This window comes from Aulostomus chinensis, chromosome 13, assembly GCF_037954235.1.
Source record: "Aulostomus chinensis isolate RoL2024-O1b breed Wild chromosome 13, RoL_Achi_v1.0, whole genome shotgun sequence".
NCBI lineage: Eukaryota > Metazoa > Chordata > Actinopteri > Syngnathiformes > Aulostomidae > Aulostomus > Aulostomus chinensis.
Window position 1 is genome coordinate 14,090,751 of NC_141332.1, and position 18,243 is coordinate 14,108,993.

Here is an 18,243-nt window from a genome sequence, read left to right on the forward strand (position 1 = left end):
AGCATTTGCGATGAGAGCATGAACTCCAAGTCCTCAGCAGAGAATCAAAAAAATCCCCAGCACATCAGCTCTCGCTTGTGCGTCCAGTCAGATGATTCAAATTGTAGCCTATCAAATGATTTATACCGTAAATATCGACATCCTGAGCTGATTTGTGGGAAAAAAATATGACCTTTGAGATCTTTCCTTCCTACACACAAGGACTGTTGTTTCTGCCAAAGTTGCTCTACGGGAGCAGTTTTCCATTGCATGCCTGGTAATAACGGACAATTGTTATTTTCCTGTTTTTCTCCCAGGGTGACCAGGGAGACACTGGGCCAAGGGTAAGACGTGATTTCTTTCTTCTTCTGACAAGATGAAACAAGACATTTTTAATTGTTTAAAAAATTTTAGAAGCTATTCGACCTTTTCAATCTGCGTACAAATAACACAATGTGACATTTTCAAATTGCGGTCAATTCGTACGCCAAAATCGTTGCATGCGTATGATACACCAAAATAAAGAGCAATCGAATTAATCAGATGATTCGATATGAAGCCAGTAAGTCTGACTAAGGTGGTTGAGAGCGGAGGTGGATGTCGTAAACCAACACTGGACCTCAGTACAGGGTACAGCGGTTTGATCCCTGTTTCCAACCACAAATTCCACATTTGCGAGTTAAGAAAGGGCCAATGCCCTTTTGACATCAGTGGAGTTAACGTTATTCTCATAGCAACAAAACATTAGGAAATTCTATAGATCTCGTTGCGCAGGGTAGTTAGCATAACATGCAGCAACATCATCTTAAAGTCAATTGATTTTAGCATGTAAAAGGTGTATTAAAAACACCCTAAAAACACATAAAACCGTCATCTTTAGGAGACCGCAGTGGTGAGACAAATCAAACTGAGACGAAGTTTGCACACGTTCTGTTGCAACTTTATTTTGAAACGCAAAACTCTGTTGAGCTTCCGCTGAGGTTTACTGAGGTGATAGAACCAGCATAGACTGTTTCACAGTTTCAGCTTGTTTTCTTTCTATTTCCAGACATTTTCCCATCTTCTTCTCTCCTAAAACTACTTCTAATGTTAAGATGAAGGTGATGATCGCTTAAAACCCCTGCTTCCTAAATGCACAGTGATCTGCCGCAGCCACAGCGGTATCATGAACACATTTTAATATTTCCCAGGCATCAAGAGTAGCATGTCATTCAAGGCAAAATGCAGCATCCCAGAGAGCAACCAGTATTCTTCAGTTTTCAGTGCACCTGAACTGAATGTCTGTAAGCAGACCGAGACGGGGGAGCATGTGCCCACTTCATAGAGAGAGGACAGGAACTGAAATTCAAACCCGGACCAGACAGCGTAACAGACCATCACAAATGTGAAATCAAAGTCCAGGAAGAGAGGATTTGTTAGTCTTTTGGGTTTTTCAACATCTGAATAGCTAACTGGGAGTTCCTTCACACCGGGTTAACAGCGCAAGCAGAAAAACATGTGAAAACACTTCTGATCACCAGTTTTGTCAGGTTTCGGTCCATGTGCATAAATACCTACACTCAAGTAAAATAAAAATGTGTATATGAACAGCGCCAACATGCTCTGGGCTCTTAAGAGCTTTGAGATTCCCTCATCCCCAAAGCTGGAGTTGAGAAATCATATGAAAAACAATGGAAATACTTAAACCTCACCATAAAAACCAGATACTAGTGGCAGCACACCAAAGCTGCCATTACATCTCAGCCAAACTGTGTGTGTTTTTTTTTTTATTATTTATTATTCATTTAACATTACAAGGGAACCAAACTCTATCTGGTCCATGTAGTCAGTGTTGTCTTTTCATGTGATATCATTCCACCCACCATGACATCTATATAATTATCTCCCACTTCATTTTGGTGTGGTTTTTAAAATAAACCCCATGTTCTTTACACAGTGAACATTTTGCATTTTTGAAGAAGTCATGTACCCCACAGATCTCAATGTTTTACTATATTTAGAGGATAATGTCAGGTCATGCAAATATAAGTAGGGATCAGCTGCTGAAATAGGCTAATATTTGTATCGTTGGGGTTTAAGTACAAAGATCCAAACCACTTTCATTTTTGCTGTAGACTTTTTCTATTTCCCCTTTAGATGTTAAATTGCAAAGACACAGAAAAGTGCACACTCAGTAAATAAATGTGCGTGAAATGTAGTCTCAGTAAGCCACATGGGGGGCACTGCAGCTGAAATTCAAAATTTTACACCTTCTTAAAGCAGAATTATGTAGATTTGATTGCTAAAAGTGAGAAAACACAAGACGGCCTGACAAAACTGGGACGGAGAGGAACAGAAATCTCATGACGGACCCATCCGGACCCTCAAACATTGTGCTAAAATGCTAACTTGCATGGTTAGCAGCGTCATTTTTAGCTCCATTCATAAATGTATTCTTGCGTCTTTTTGCCTTGACATGATTTGTGTTTAAGAAGCTTCAAGTACCTGAAAACTAGCGAGCGTGAGATTGTGCCCAGATTATATAATGCAGGAAAATATGCACAGGAATGAAAGAGGAGAAGATTCTTGTTACCTGTAAGTGTCGGTTAAAAGTAAACTGCTGTATATTAGTGCTTTAATGAGGCCATATAACATGATCTTATTCCCAATTACCAAGAACATTTGGGTGTTTTATCTGCTATCATTTTTTTTTCCCCTGCATATTTTGATGACACTTTTGTCAACTCACGAACTTTCCAGAGCAGCTATGAAAATACTTTTTCATCATTTACAAGGCCAGTAGGTCTGTATGAATAATGCAGTGGATGCAATTTAACAAAACTGCCATCATTGGTTTTATAATAACATCATATTTCTAGTCCCCACAACTTGATATGCACCAGAGTTGTGAAATGATTATATTGAAAACAATGGAAATACTTAAACCTCACCATAAAAACCAAATCTTCGACTTGTGGCAGCATAACACCAGATATTGGCATGGGTGACATTGGCTGTTCATTTAATTTCCAACCACAAATGTCATATTTACATATCAAGGAAAGACAGTCTCCTCTCACTTTCCACCAAACCCTTCTTTAGTTTAGTTTAGTTGAGTTCAATTCATGCTACAACAACAGTTAAGGACTTGTCCTAGAGCTCATCGTGCAGGAGATCATATTATAAATACTGGAAGGACTTATTTATTTAAAAGTTACCATCATTTTGCAGGCTAGGTTTTCATGTCTGTGCCAGATGTTTATAACCCAGATGTCAAATAACTTTGACATATTAAAAGTGCGCACAATGCCTTCAATATAACTGATACAAAAAAACCTAACTTCTCTCAGATCTTAGCTTTAGTCTGTTTTTGTTTGCCAAACCTCCATCTCTTGTGCTTTGCTAATTTCTCAGAACAACAAGAGACTTGAAGGTGTACAGCTTTTAGAACAATGGAGGAAATTCTGTACGTGTTTTTGTCAACCGACCAAAAAAAAATTGCACAACCCAGCTTTTGAGAAAGGGGGAATTAAATACTCATTTCCTTACTAGCGGTCACCTGTTAATAAACTCTCAAATTTTCCCTTATACACTATCAAAAGGAAAATACAAATATTCATCTTTAATGGTATATTTTCATGCCTCCTGCACTCTGCCACTTTGGTTTATTGTGGTATCAGGGTCATAATCAGAAATAGAATGTGTGTATCACAGGGATGGAATGAGATTGGGTGGCTATTGTTTTACAGCAGAGCACAAATGGAGTGTAAATTTGACAGGGTGGCCCAGCGGAAGCATATTTATGATGCGGTTCAGAAACATTAAAAGAATTCCTGATTCCTATCAAGGCACAAGCCATTTGTTTTTCCAGTCTATTCTCTCGATTTTGAGGTAAAAGTTTGTTCAGCAATTAAAATTTTGTGGCATTCTGCATTAGATAGTTGATCCAAATGGTAAATATTGTACTTGGACTGAGCCTTTGGAGCTTTGATGCTCTTGGATAAGTCTATGTTCAAAAAAATAACCTCAGTATATCGTTCATAGACTCAGGGTTGGTCCAAAGCAAACACTCTCAGCTCTTAAAACGACTAGAGTTGTGAATGAGGTTTGGGTTTGGTTTATATTGTCATAAATAGGAGTATTTAGGCCATATGATTTCCTTTGATCAGCAGTGACTCGTAACTACAGGTTGGAGGTGGAGAAGTTCAGTCCTCACCTTGCCTGGATCACCGTTGTAGCCACTATGACCTCTGAACCCTTTGAGAGGCAAAGAGAATGTGTGCAGACAGGAAGTGGCAAGGAATCTCTGTCAGCTTTTAACTCCCTGTCGATCAATCATATTCAGGAATTGACCACAATCATATGGGACATTAAAAAATGATCAGATTTCGTGGGAGCACCAGTCACAGAAGGTCAAGTGTAACGTGGCAGAAATTGAACTGGTGGCCATTTTCCCAGCCTCCATAATGTTGTATTGTATGGAGGAGCTTGTGCGTGCATGTTTAGGTTGGTCTGGCCACTATAGTCCCTGCATGATGGGGGGATTCATCCCCAGCCAAAGCATTCTTTTGCTCCCCACAGAGCAACTATAAGAGGCCATGGTGAGACAGAACTTCAAGGTTGAATAGCAGTTTGTCTTACTATCAACCCAAGGTCTGATGAGAATGAGGTAGGGGAAGCCCACTGTGAAACAGCCCTTTCTCTTATGAGATGTTTAAGGAGCATATGTGATTTCTAGTGAGAAGGAGTGATTGTGATAGCAAGGTTGGGGGATTGTATAGGCAAATAGGAGGAGGAGGGGTTTGTGGTGTTGGAAAAACCACAGCTATCCAGCACTGTTAACGGAAACCTCATGGGCAGACAAGTACCTCCCCCGTTTACTCTCCCTACTGTTCCTCCCTCCTCCTCTGTAAGGGCTAAACTCCATCTCCTCTCTCCATCCTTCCCCCCTTTCCATGTGGAGGGAATTCATCCAAAGCAGCAGCATCATGCTTGGAGCTCTTTGGCAGAAAACTCGGCTCCTTTCAACTTGACAGACAATCATCACTGTCTGTCGGCTGAAATGAGCCAAGCCACCTCTGTTTGGTTTGGTCACAGAGGGAGAAATGGGAAGTTATTAAATGGAACACACACATGCGCAATTGAATACATTTGAATGGGAGAGCTAAGATAGAATCCATGAAAGGGCAGAGGGAGCAATCGTTTCTCAGTGTTTCATGAAAATTGATCTCACTATTTGCAGATGATGTTTTTCTATACATTGATGATGCTGAACGTGCACATCTGCGCCTATAAACCACATGTTCACCTGTCCCCCCTCCTCTCTTCAGGGTCCCCCTAACTACAGCACATATGCAGGACTGCACAGTAATCAGATTCTCACCGTTAAGGTTTGTGCGAGCTGTTCCTCCACCTTCCCAGCAGCCACCTCTCTCCATCAGGCTGCTGATTTGTCTCTATCCCTGAAGGCAGATGAGAATAATAATCCCTCTGAGGTTTCTCTTCTGGTTTACAGCTGCTGACCGCTCATCTGTTTCTCCTCCTTCTGGACTCTCTCCTCTGCATCCTAACAGTTGATCGCGTTTTGTTTTTTTTCTGATTTCACTTCTCATTTATCTTTTTTCCCCCTCTCCTTCCAACCTCTTTTCTCTTTCTGTTCTTCACACTACCCCTTAAATGTCAGATGGTCTTTCCTCGTTATGACCACGGCTTTCTCTCTGGCGACCAGTCCAGCAGCTTTCAGAGACGTTTTCTCAAGGTAGACTGTAACTAAGGCATGTGTATTCTTTTAACACTTTAACCAACCTCTCTTATTCATCGTCCCTGACCCTCTTGCCTTCTCCTTTTTCCCAAATCTCTCATTAATGTTGCATCTAAGTGATTAATGTTTGCATATTTTTCTTATTTTACATCATTTTCCAATTTGTTCTGGTTTATCTAATTCAATTAACGTAACGGATTAGACAGCATTGTTTGTACTGAGTTCTACAATAGCCCAAAAAAGAGGAAAACATCTTGAACTAGAAACCAGAAACTTCTTGGGGTGACTCAAGACATGTTTGCAGGAGGCCAGAAGTTCTTTGTCAGTGATTGTTTCTGATCTCAGCCGAAACATTAATTGAATTATGTGCTGAAGAACTCTGCGATATCGTTTTAACAGAAGAGCCAGCTGTACCAGCTTGCCGCAGCAAAGCAAACCATAATGCACGCCATGTCTGTTGAGATGAGTTGGTGCAAATAAGTATCACCATGTGTTTGTAGAGAAATCATTCGTCCTGCATCCCTTTAGGTGATGATTAAGACTTCAAGGGTATTCCTTGTTTCTGTTAGAGCAAGCATGAGGATAGCGTTCGTGGAATAGCTCCTCAGGGTGACGTGAAATTATTTCCATTGAATTAAATGCCCCCAGTAAAATGTGACTCTAAAGATGAATGTTTCGACAATATTTGGCCACTGTTTTGTTTTGTTTTTTTGAGACACGGATGAAAATGCAGGCAAAAGTTTTCTCAATTTGATAGCTTCTCATGTGTCAATGCATGTGTCTGCATGGATGGATGTATCTTTAAGAACCAAAGCTAAACTCCATCTTATATATATGTATTATATATGTGTGTGTGTGTGTGTGTATGTGTGTACATATATATGTGTATATATGAATGTATATACACACACATACATATATATGTATGTATATGTGTGTATGTGTGTGTATATATATATATATGTGTATATATGAATGTATATACACACACACATACATATATATATATATATATATATATATATATATATATATATATATATATATATATATATATATATATATATATATTGGAATTACTGCATCTTCTATGCATTTTTAGGGTTTGGTAAAGTCAACAAGTATAACTGTTGGAGAATTTAGTCATTAAACAACATTATACTTCCCTCAAGGCTATTTCAAGACCAAAAAAGGAACTAAATAGAGAGAGTGAATATTGGCCTTCAGTGCATATAAAGACCATATGTGCTGGATGTGTTAAAAGGCAGTTATTTGCCAACAGTTTGTCACATCTACTTAGACGTTTGTTTTTGATACTCCAAAATGGCCAAAATTCCATTAATGCATGTGTAGGATCAATGGTTGGAATAAATGAGGTCTCATCGGTAGACTGGAACAGTCCCTGACAGTCCTGTTTGGTTGACAAACACATTGTCTAGCTGCAAGTTTCTGCCAGTTCTTTCACCTGACTGTATTTTGTAGATATATTTTTTTGCATCTGTATATGCAATATGTTATTTTTTCTTTTGTCTTTCCATTTCTTATTCCTCTGTTTTTCTCATCAGGGTGACCAAGGCCAGGCTGGACCCGCTGGTCCTCCTGGCCCCCCAGGTCCCCCAGGTCCCAGAGGTCCCCCTGGGAACACCGGCAAGGACGGGCCTCGGGGTCCAGCTGGAGAGCCGGTAAGACCCTTCCTTCCACGATCCATACACACACACACACACACACACACACACACACACACACACACACACACACACACACACACACACACACACACACACTCACACTCCTCTTGAAGCTCAGTCCTCCTCAGCATTACAGATACCTTCTGTCCATACCTTGCATTCATTTGTATTATTGCATGTTTATTGAAAGCTCATAGATACGGACAGAGGAGTTAAAGTCAATCATAGGAGCAGGATCAGGTCATGAAAATTCTCCACTCAGGTCTTGCGATATATTTAATGGCCTCACAGACCACCGCTGTATGCAAGGCTGCGTCTTGTGCCGCTTTCTCAACAGGTCCGTAATCAATATCTCCTCCACTGTCGGCATGTTTGCTGTTGTCATAAATGTTGGACTCTGAACTGCCCTAGTAGACATCCATGCCTAAATAATAGAGTCATAGAGGACCAGTGTGGGTTACATTGTTTGACATGGACATATTTATTGCTGTATATAAAGGGAGCATAAATGAGCCTTTAGAACCCGTCAGTCATTCGAGTCTGCTGTTCTCACCCCAAATATTTTGACCTGGTGGGGTTCAACCAGGGAATTTGAGGGATTGCAAATGGTGTTGTGTGTGTGTGTGTGTGTGTGTGTGTGTGTGTGTGTGTGTGTGTGTGTGTGTGTGTGTGTGTGTGTGTGTGTGTGTGTGTGTGTGTGAATGAGCACTTACTGTATATTGATGTTTTGAGGGGGGAAAGGCAATTGCTGTGAACCCATATTGTCATTCTTCTGGGTTTGCCAGTGAGCTGTGGCTTACCTAAAGTTCCCAGAATAGCAACTCTACTCCTGGTCTCATCTGTTTTGTGTAAGACAGCAGCCACAAAGTTCCCCGACAAGCACCCACTCTCCCACCCTCCTACCACGACTGTGACACTCTGCACCCCTGAAACAGATATGGCACTGCGGCGAGTTCATTGGCAGTTTGCCGGCCTCGCCAAACAATAGTTGTCCTCCTCGCATGAGGCAGTTTATGTTTCTCTAAATTAACTTTCCCAGAGTTCAGTTCATATACAGTTGCAGCTTAAAGATGTGGCTATTGGATAGAAGAGAAAGAGAGAGAGAAAGAGAGAGGGTGGACCATGAAGGTAATTTTTGTTTATTCAAGCGAACAAATGAATACTTCGTTACCCTCAACTGGCACAGGACAGCAAAGGGATTGAAGTGAAAAATGTTGGGTGCTTGAGAGCTTATGCAGAACTGACAAAAGAGAAATCCAGCCCAGGACATGACTATAAACAGACGAGTACGAGAGAGGGGGCTCATTTCATAACCTAGTCAATATCAAATATATTCTCCAAGTTGATTAAAGGCATCACAAAACTCGAAACAGCAAAACAAGACTTTGTATCGGATAGAGCTTCTCCATGTTGTGGGCAGATGTCTGCGAACTTGAGCATGTCTGTCTGTGTGTGGGTGGGTGGGTTGTTGTCCTTAAAACTCCCACCATACGTAAACTGGGAAGAAGTGAAGGAATGACACCTCAACATTCATCTCCCTGACTTGGAAGCGGCAGCTCGTGTCAGTGTGCTGTCAAGCTACGTGAACCTGTTGTGGTGGATGTGTGAACGGAGAATATTTGTCATATTTCAACATGTACGCTCATGGAAATAAATCCTGCATCATTTCTGTGAAGTGGGAAACACATCTGACATCTGAACCGGTCCTCATCCATCCGCTTCTGTGCTCAGGATAAAAAATGTATTTGCAATGGTGGGATTTGTTTCACACTGCGCGGAGGAAAAGATCAAACGATGAGGAGGAGGTACAGGAGGGGTGTGAGGAGAGGTTAAAAGTCTGCTGCGTGGACCAACTGCCGACGAGAATGAGAGAAGCAGCAGAAGGGGGTTCAGGACCGAGGTTTGTATGTGCTGACAGAGAGCAGCAGGAAGAAAACAGCTGGGAAGCATCGAAGTAGCCTCTGCTCATTATTCTAAAATATGAGTGTAGAGCCCAAGGCTACGACCTCCACTTTATAATACGGCATTTATTAAAGTGCGTTGACTTATAAAGTAAACACAACTACTTGATTGCTGTGTGTGTGCGTGTGTGTGTGTGTGTGAGAGAGAGAGAGAGAGAGCGAGAGAGAGAGAGAGAGAGAGAGTTTTGGGGGCTTGTAAGAAACTACTAAGCTGTCTCTACCATGGATGACTTCATAACAGATGTTGCTCAGTGTGCACATCCACCTGTGTTTTTTTTAAACACAGGTGGGTAACAAATTAATTTAAAATACAATGTTAAGTGTGTTTTTGGGGAGCTACGAAGAGCCTCCGTATAGTCATGATGAAATGATAAGATATTCTCACATGTGGTGTTTTGATGAATGTAGAGAATTCTGTCAGTCCAAAATCTCCCATAAGCTGGCGTGACATCTGGTGAAGGCCGTGGAGTATCAATCGAGAGCAGAGCGTTCTCTTTTTAATACCCATCAAACCAGTCAGTCATCGCCTCAGGCTCCGTATGGAAGAATGCCTCTGAAACTGTATCTCTCCTGATGATTGAATACTGACATCTAGTGGCCACTCTATCTCAGTCTCCTTGATTTAAATACGTCACTAATGTTCCTCTGTGTCTGCCTCAGGGTTTTCCAGGTCGAGATGGTGTTGAGGTGAATATCATTCAGATCCATATTATTATTCAAAGCATTTTAACTCATTTCATATTGTTTTAATTTATCCTGACCAGTAACCAAATATGTTCCTGCTTCAGGGCCCTCAGGGATTGCCTGGCAAGCCGGTAAGATTCTTCATGGATTATTTAGCTTGATGTAAATGTTTCTTTCTCTTTGGTATGGGTTAGCACCTCTGACTATTATTGACTCATGAACTAACAGGGAGAAGATGGTGAGCCTGGATTCCCGGGATCGCAGGGTCAACAGGGGGCAAAGGTAAGCTTTATTACTCAGTTCTAAAGTCTTCCGTGCTTATTACACTGGTATTACATGTTTATTGTGTATTATTGTGAAAAGGGCGAGCCAGGTACTGGAGAAAAAGGAGAAAGAGGCATGGATGGACTCCCAGGATTAAAGGTAAGACATAAAACTAAACATTTAACAATCAACTTGATGTCAGAGCATATATAACTCATCATATCATTATATAGGGAGATAAAGGTACAACAGGAGAAATCGGCCCACAGGGACCCATGGTATGTGTGTCCCCTAATGGGTTAACTCTGTAACCATTGATTTGTTTAACTGAACACTTGCAGTTTGATTACATTTCATTGTGTTTGTGCGCGTGTGCATTTCAGGGTTATCCTGGTGAGAAAGGCACCCCAGGCTCCTCAGACATCATTGACTTCAATGGGAAGCTTCTAGATGCTTTCCAGGTGAGTGATATAGAACCATTTTGATATCAGATGTTTATTCAAGAGGACCAGAAATGGTGAGAAACAAATCCAAAACTGAACATGTTGCCGTTTCTTCTTGACAGGCCATCCACACCATCAGTGTTTCGGTAATCTACAGTTGTTTCTGCATGTTTCTGGTGGCGTGAGCAGTAACTAACACCCACAATATAATACATATGATAATGCACTTACTCCCTCAGACGTATATATATGTGCCACCTGATGGTTTTGAAGATGCCCTCGACCCATAAAGTCTCATTTTAGATGTATTAAATGTCACCCCTGAAGCCACACTATAAATAACTTTAGTGCCCCAAATACAAGGCAGCTGCACTGTTCTGTCAGATAACATGTCGACGAAAGAGGCATGCTTAATCATGCAGAAACATCAACAGCCTTTGTCATATTGTTTTGGGTGTGTATTCACACTATGTATCCAGTGTGCTTAACAATATACATGGCTTTGACTTTGCTATTGAGTAGCATGTGGGTTTTTCTTGTCTTTGTATTTGTGTTTTTCCACGTTACTCAGTTGATGCACAAGGGGAATGCTTCAGAGAGGAAATACTCATAACCTCTCTGCAACCGCAAGACGCTTTGATTCCAACATGTACCGTGCTACATGCTAATAACAGATGGCTATCTCAGTAGTGGAGTGTGTATTTGATTAAAAACTACTATGAGCCAGGTCCCTCTGGCCCTGGTCTGAGGCAGGCTCCTGCTGACGAGCAGCGTGAGACGGTTACAAAGAAGCCGCTAAAAACATGAACCTGAGATGTTATCAGAGGCGTCTCGCTGAGGAGGATCAGTTGGCATCAAATCACAAACGCAGCTAGAGTTCTACCACAGGACAGGGGATGATCATTGCCCACCCAATGTGTGTTATGATCCATTCGCTTGTTCGTGTGAAAAACTCTATTGGTTTCATGTGCGGCCTAATTTTAGATGATGAATCTTCATGCTGAAATTGTTTGTTACCAACAATCATTTTATGCCTCTTTGTATAATTATTTGCATGAATAGCCTTCAGTTTGCACTGATGGAATAACTCAGTTCTGATCCTTGTTTGTAAACATTTATTAGTTTCCATGGTGCTAATGGAGGGCAAACAAAAGGTTAGAAATTGAAAAAAGGGAGAGAGGACAGCATGTGCACCTCCGGGAGGCAACATGATTTCCCTTTTTATTACTTCAAGATGGCCGAGTACTTCAGAGGTAGAAGTTAAAAGTGTAAGCTTGTAGAGATGGAGAGATTTTAAAGGAGCTGCCACTCATCAACCAGCATGCAAAATGCAATAGGATGTCTTTATTCGTTGTTAGTGTTTCAGTCTTGAATATGTTTTTCCTTCTCTTGTCCAAAAGTCGCATCCTGCAAATGAGAAATGATAGGTTTCTTGTAGTGTAAATCTCTTTCAGTGCTGTTAAAGTTGCCCCGAGTTCGTGAGCACATGAAAGAAGACCTCAGCTTTGTTTAATATCAAACCTGCATTATGAAATCCAGCAGAGTTGCAGGATTGTTTTGTGTTGGCCTACGTTCGAGCTTAGAGTGGAACATTGTTACAGGCCTGTTTTTGCATCATTGTGGCAAACATGGAGCAAAAACACATTCACACACAATTTGATTATGTGAAAATGACAAATTTTCATTGACAAACACACCCCTCCCTCAGCTGTATGAAGCTGTATTGCATCTTTCAGATGGTTGTTTCAGACATGTGACCCACAACCTTTCTGATTTGGTAGTCGTGTGTGTTTTTAGCAGCATCAGAAACTGAATGTACACTTCCTGCTCATAGTCAAGCATTCAGCAGCTAAGCAGTCAAAAAATGTTCTCAGGAGATGGTGGAGACCAAAACAGAACTCTTTGTTTTTTTGTTTTTTTTTTTGGTCTTTCACCAGGGCCCGCCTGGACCACCTGGGCCCCCAGGCGCTCCAGGGGAGAAGGTAAGAGGTTCTTAAAGTAGCACACAAACTTTTTGGCAAATAGTTTTATTTGCAGTCCTCCACAGAGCCAGACGAGAGGATGGATACCATTCTCTCCTCTGTGCGTGCATTAAGGAGCTGAGACTCACACCAGCTGTTAGCTTAGCACAATGAATGGAAGTGGATGGCAAATGTAGTATAACCCCAAAATGGTCTTTGTGTGTTTTAATATAATTAGAGTTGTATACAGTGTCCATAATTAAATAATTTGAAATTGCAAGATATTTTAATTTTAGTATCACATGCAACAACTTCAAACTTAGGCCAACAACCCAAAACATTTGTTGATGACTAGAAAAGCAACTGCTGCTACTGATCATGGCCGACAGTTTAAGAGGGGATGAGGAGGATTACTTCTGGACAAACCACCATCTAGAGCCTTATATATTTGGACCAGAAAACACAGGGAAGTAACTGCAGGAACTGGAGGCTAAGCTAGCGAGACAGAGGTGTGCTTACTTGCCCATCCACTATCATTTGTTGTGCTAAGCTAACCATCATTCACTGTGGGTCTCCTTATTGCATGCAAAGACTAGAGAATGGTATCTGTCTTCTTGTCTAGGTCTTGGGAGATTGGAAAATGAGAGAAGTTTCCAAAAAGACATTTCCTATGATACCCTTAATCTTCCTGTCATCCTGCTATAGCTAATCATAACGTTTGATTACGTAAATATATTTTTCTGTCTGTTAAAGCAACATAATTATCTCTTTGTCTGTGTCAGGGGGAGCTCGGTTTACCAGGGCCTGCAGGAGTCGATGGAGAGAAGGTATGATGAACTCTGTACTCTGTACTCTGTGTGTGTGTGTGTGTGTGTGTGTGTGTGTGTGTGTGTGTTAGATAGACAATGCTACAATTCACAATTGTATTTTACTTCTTTATTTAGCGAGAAAGGTCCCATTGAGATATGAGATTTCTTCAACCAGGAAGACCTGGTCAAGATGGCAGTACATGTAGTTTCAACCATTTCATATAATAGAACACATGCATAAGGCTGTATAAGGAAGTGTAAAAGAAAGCAGTACCAACAATGTCCAAAAACAGGTTTCCCTCTTCTTCTTTTTTTGTTAAAGACATTAAAAGGTCTTTGCTCATTTTTTTTTAACTTTTTTTCCTCTGCTGTTCACTGTGCTGAATGATTCTTTACCTCCAGGGACCCAAAGGTGACATTGGTGAGATCGGCCGTCCTGGAGAGCGAGGAGAGAAGGGAGAGATGGGACTTTCTGGACCGGCTGTAAGTAGACATAGCAGTCTTGTTTACTATATAGATAGAAACAGACAGATAAACAACCAGCTGGAGGTTCATCTTGGTCTATGAATCTTAGGGTGTGGACGGACAGAAAGGAGAGAAAGGCGACTGCAGGCTGGATGACAACCTGGTCAGTGTGACACACACCTGAACACACAAACTTCACATAAACTCCTCCTTTACAAACCTAAATTGCTTATCATTGGTCCTGAACATTTTTCCAAGATAAACGTTATATTTTTGGAATAAAGAGAAAATCCTTCATCTTTGCTTTGCTTGCCATTCTAAATTTTAATCAATTTTAAAATTTACTCATGATTTACAAGGCTCTGCATGGCACCAGAGTACATCAGTGAGCTGTGTATGGCCCCTCAGATGGGCTATATTAGGCCTGTTAGCTTAGTCCAGGTTAAGGTCAGAGGTAATTGGGTTTTCTCAGTCATGGCACCTCAGCTTTGGAACAGCCTCCCAGTTCATGTTAACACTGTTTCTACTTTTAAATCTTGTCTGAAGACACTCTTTACAGATCTGCCTTTCTAAATCAGGACATATAGTATCAGTTTTATGACTGGTGTGCTGCTCCACCGGATTTTCAAGCGATATATCTTTATATTCCTCTTAGAACCTGCTGCAGAACTATACATAGTTTTCTATTAATTTCTTTAAGGCATGAAAATCAGTTAAGCGACGATTAAAGAAAAGTTTTATTCTTATAAGAGCTGGGTTTTCATCCTGCATCAAGGCTGATTATGTACTGTACCATGCAACAATTACGTAACAACAGCTATATTCAGGTTTTACACAACTAAACTCTTGTTAATTTACTGGTATTTAGGTTCAGATGATTTCCCAACCAGGCCCACCGGGGCCACCTGGCCCACCAGGAGTTCCTGGTTCACCTGGATCCATGGTGAGGACTTCTACACTAATCCAAACAATACATATTTCTTGTTATTTGTCACCTGCTAACAGCACATTTGTGTTTTGTTTAGGGGCTGCATGGAATGCCCGGTCCGAAGGTAAGACTGCAATGCCATGGCTTCAGTATGTGTTGGAGCCTGTGACATGTGGTTGTGGTGCTGATTGCTCCGGTGTTTAAATGTAGGGGGAGCCAGGAGCTGGGATGAAAGGAGAAAAGGGGGATTCTGGGGTTCCTGGACCCAGAGTAAGTAGCGCTGTTGATCCAGTGTAATCTTATGAAAGATACTGCAAAAGAATCATGCAGTGATGATAATGAACTTTCATTCACTAACTACAGGGACTGGATGGCCTACAGGGGCCAGCTGGGTCTGCAGGATTGGTGGGTCTTCCAGGAGCCAAGGGAGAAAAAGTAGGCAGCTCTATAAGTACAGTCACCACATCTTTTACTTCATGAGTAAGACACAAATCATAACATTTGTGTTTGTTTTCAGGGCAGACCCGGGGAGCCTGGATTAGATGTGAGTTTCTTAATGAGAATTTAGATCATGTCCACCTTGGCTGAACTGTAGCCTTCTAAACAGTGTGTTTTTCCGTTTCCAGGGTTTCCCCGGCCTCATGGGAGAGAAAGGGGACAGAGGGGAAACTGGAGAGAAGGTTGGTATTAAATATCCACACAAACGTCCTCAAAATGCAACCAATCTTTATCTATTTAGCTTATAGCAGTACAGTGTTGTATTACAACTGTCTAAACAATTTTTACAGTTATTGTCACATCTGTTCCATTTAAAATGCTACTGATGTTTCATTGCGAACTTGCTTTTTTTTTTATTGCTTTATAAATGTGTGTTTTCTCTTTTTTGTCCAGGGTGACAGGGGAGCTGTGGGAAAGAGAGGTCTAAAGGGTCAGAAAGGAGAGCAGGGTCCTCCAGGCCTAGACCAGCCCTGTCCTGTGGTATGTCATTGAACACAGACACACAGACACACACACACACACACACACACACACACACACACACACACACACACAAAAACCTCATAAAGACATAAACTTCAGTTTCCTCTAACCTTTTTGCTCTGTAGTGAGAATGTTTCCTTGTTTTCTGTTTCCCTTTCTTTCATCTATTCTCTGTTATTTTCCTCTTCAAAGCTGTGAACCTGTAACTGAATCTTGCCAACAGGGCTGTGATAAGAATAAAGGTCTGTCTGTGGAGGCAGGCCTTTCTTCCCCTCCACCTCCTCCTCTTCCTCCTTCAGGCCCTGAGGCCCCCTGTCCTGTGGTACAGTATCTCTGCCTCCTGTCTTCTTCTCTTATTTAAATCCTCTCCTACTGTTATTCATCTCTGTTGTAATGTGTTTTTCTTTGTCATTTCTATTGAACTCTGATATGAATGTGGTGACACTTTAAAAACCTATGTCTAGTCTACATATTTCTGAGACTGGCTGATTCTTGAACTTGCCAAGAATTGATTTCCTGTGTGGCAGGCTAACAGCGCTAACTGGAAAGTAGCATAGCCATGTATCATGGGTGAATGGAGTCCTAAAACCCAGAGATAAATTAACATCATCATCCAATGTGTATGAAACACGGCGGTGGCTACTAAGTGGCAAACCAAGACTACAGAGGTTATCTTGGATATTAAACATCATCAGGCTCCAAAACAACAGCAGCACAAAGCCAAGTGTGCTGACACTGAAGTCATGCATTCACAGTGTATCTGGCTCATGGCATGACATTAGCTTTGTAATTCTAAAAACCCGCATTTACGTTTCAAAACTCATTAAAAGTGTTAATTTTTGAACCAGAACTGTAAATCTCATAAACTTTTGTTTTCCACAGAGATAATTTTCTGCAGTAATCTAAATATCAATATAAAAATCCCATTAGTTTTTGGTCCCATGGTGACGCTACCTTCCAGGCTCACTTGTATCATCCCTGGATATTACATGGCATCAGATTTGGGCTTAAACATTTATACCAAGACACAATACCACACTGTAATAGAGTTCAGTATTTGCTGGAGTAAAATGCCTTTTCCTTAAACAGTATAGCCAGATTATTAAAATGTGTCGTTTATCTGATGATTTTCTGATGTAAAGAAAGCGTCCATCCACACTTGAAGGAGCATACACAAATTTACTTTACCAGCTGGGCACCTCAGAGAGATGCTGAAACAAGGTTGTTGTTTTTTTTGTCATCGTTATCGTCGTCGTCCCCCGCTAATCCGGGTCGCGGAGGCAGCAGCCTCAGCATGGAAGCCTAGACTGTCCTCTCCCCAGCCACTTCCACCAGCTCTACCGGGGGAATTCCGAGGCATTCCCAGGCCAGCCGAGAGATATATTCCCTCCAGCGTGTCCTGGGTTGGCCCCAAGGCCTCCTCCTGGTCGGACATGCCTGGAACACCTCCCGAGGGAGGCGTCCAGGAGGCAACCTCACCAGATGCCCGAACCACCTCAACTGACTCCTCTCGACATGGAGGAGCAGCGGTTCTACTCTGAGTCCCTCCCGAATGACTGAGCTTCTCACCCTGTCTCTAAGGGAGAGCCCAGCCACCCTGCGGAGGAAACTCATTTCGGCCGCTTGTATTCGCAATCTTGTTCTTTCGGTCATTACCCAAAGCTCATGACCAAAGGTGAGGGTTGGAATGTAGATTGACCGGTAAATCAAGAGTTTTGCCTTTTGGCTGAGCTCCCTCTTCACCACAACAGACTGGTTTAGCACCCGCGTCAACTGCAGATGCCGCCCCAATCCGCCTGTCAATCTCCCGCTCCATCCTACCCTCACTCATGAACAGGATCCTGAGATACTTAAACTCCTCCACCTGAGGCAGGACCTCCCCCCCGATCTGGAGTGGGCAGGCCACCCTTATCCAGCTGAGGACCATGGCCTCAGACTTGGAGGTGCTGATTCTCATCCCAGCCGCTTCACATTTGGCTGCTAACTGTCCCAGCGAGACCTGGAGGTCATGGCTTCATGGAGCTAAGAGGACTACGTCATCCACAAAAAGCATAGACAACATCCTCCCTCCACCAAACTCGACCCCCTCCACCACCAGGCTGCGCCTAGAAATTCTGTCCATAAAGGTAATGAACAGAACTGGTGACACTGGGTTGGACTCTGCTGGCAACACGAACCAGACTCTCACTCCTCCGGTAGAAAGACTGAACGGCCCTTAGTAAGGGGCCATCCACCCCATACTCCCGGAGTACCCCCACAGGGTGCTCCTGGGAACATGGTCAGAATCTTTCTCCAGATCCACAAAACACATGTGGACTGGTTGGGCAAACTCCCATACCC

General features: G+C 42.0%; 1 protein-coding gene across 1 annotated transcript in view; it reads left to right on the forward strand.

The window, feature by feature from the left end:
* Positions 1–18,243, forward strand: part of LOC147250995 (uncharacterized) — a 119,868-nt gene that overhangs the window by 99,384 nt on the left and 2,241 nt on the right. Inside the window, exons 9-30 of the mRNA XM_086221479.1 lie at positions 297–323; positions 5,642–5,716; positions 7,285–7,401; positions 10,029–10,055; positions 10,157–10,183; positions 10,281–10,334; positions 10,416–10,475; positions 10,550–10,594; positions 10,700–10,777; positions 10,882–10,905; positions 12,697–12,741; positions 13,503–13,547; positions 13,932–14,012; positions 14,104–14,157; positions 14,863–14,937; positions 15,020–15,046; positions 15,133–15,192; positions 15,286–15,357; positions 15,440–15,466; positions 15,549–15,602; positions 15,814–15,900; positions 16,127–16,225. Of these exons, the coding sequence (XP_086077605.1) occupies positions 297–323; positions 5,642–5,716; positions 7,285–7,401; positions 10,029–10,055; positions 10,157–10,183; positions 10,281–10,334; positions 10,416–10,475; positions 10,550–10,594; positions 10,700–10,777; positions 10,882–10,905; positions 12,697–12,741; positions 13,503–13,547; positions 13,932–14,012; positions 14,104–14,157; positions 14,863–14,937; positions 15,020–15,046; positions 15,133–15,192; positions 15,286–15,357; positions 15,440–15,466; positions 15,549–15,602; positions 15,814–15,900; positions 16,127–16,225 (1,260 nt within the window). The remainder of the gene's footprint in view (positions 1–296; positions 324–5,641; positions 5,717–7,284; positions 7,402–10,028; positions 10,056–10,156; positions 10,184–10,280; positions 10,335–10,415; positions 10,476–10,549; positions 10,595–10,699; positions 10,778–10,881; positions 10,906–12,696; positions 12,742–13,502; positions 13,548–13,931; positions 14,013–14,103; positions 14,158–14,862; positions 14,938–15,019; positions 15,047–15,132; positions 15,193–15,285; positions 15,358–15,439; positions 15,467–15,548; positions 15,603–15,813; positions 15,901–16,126; positions 16,226–18,243) is intronic.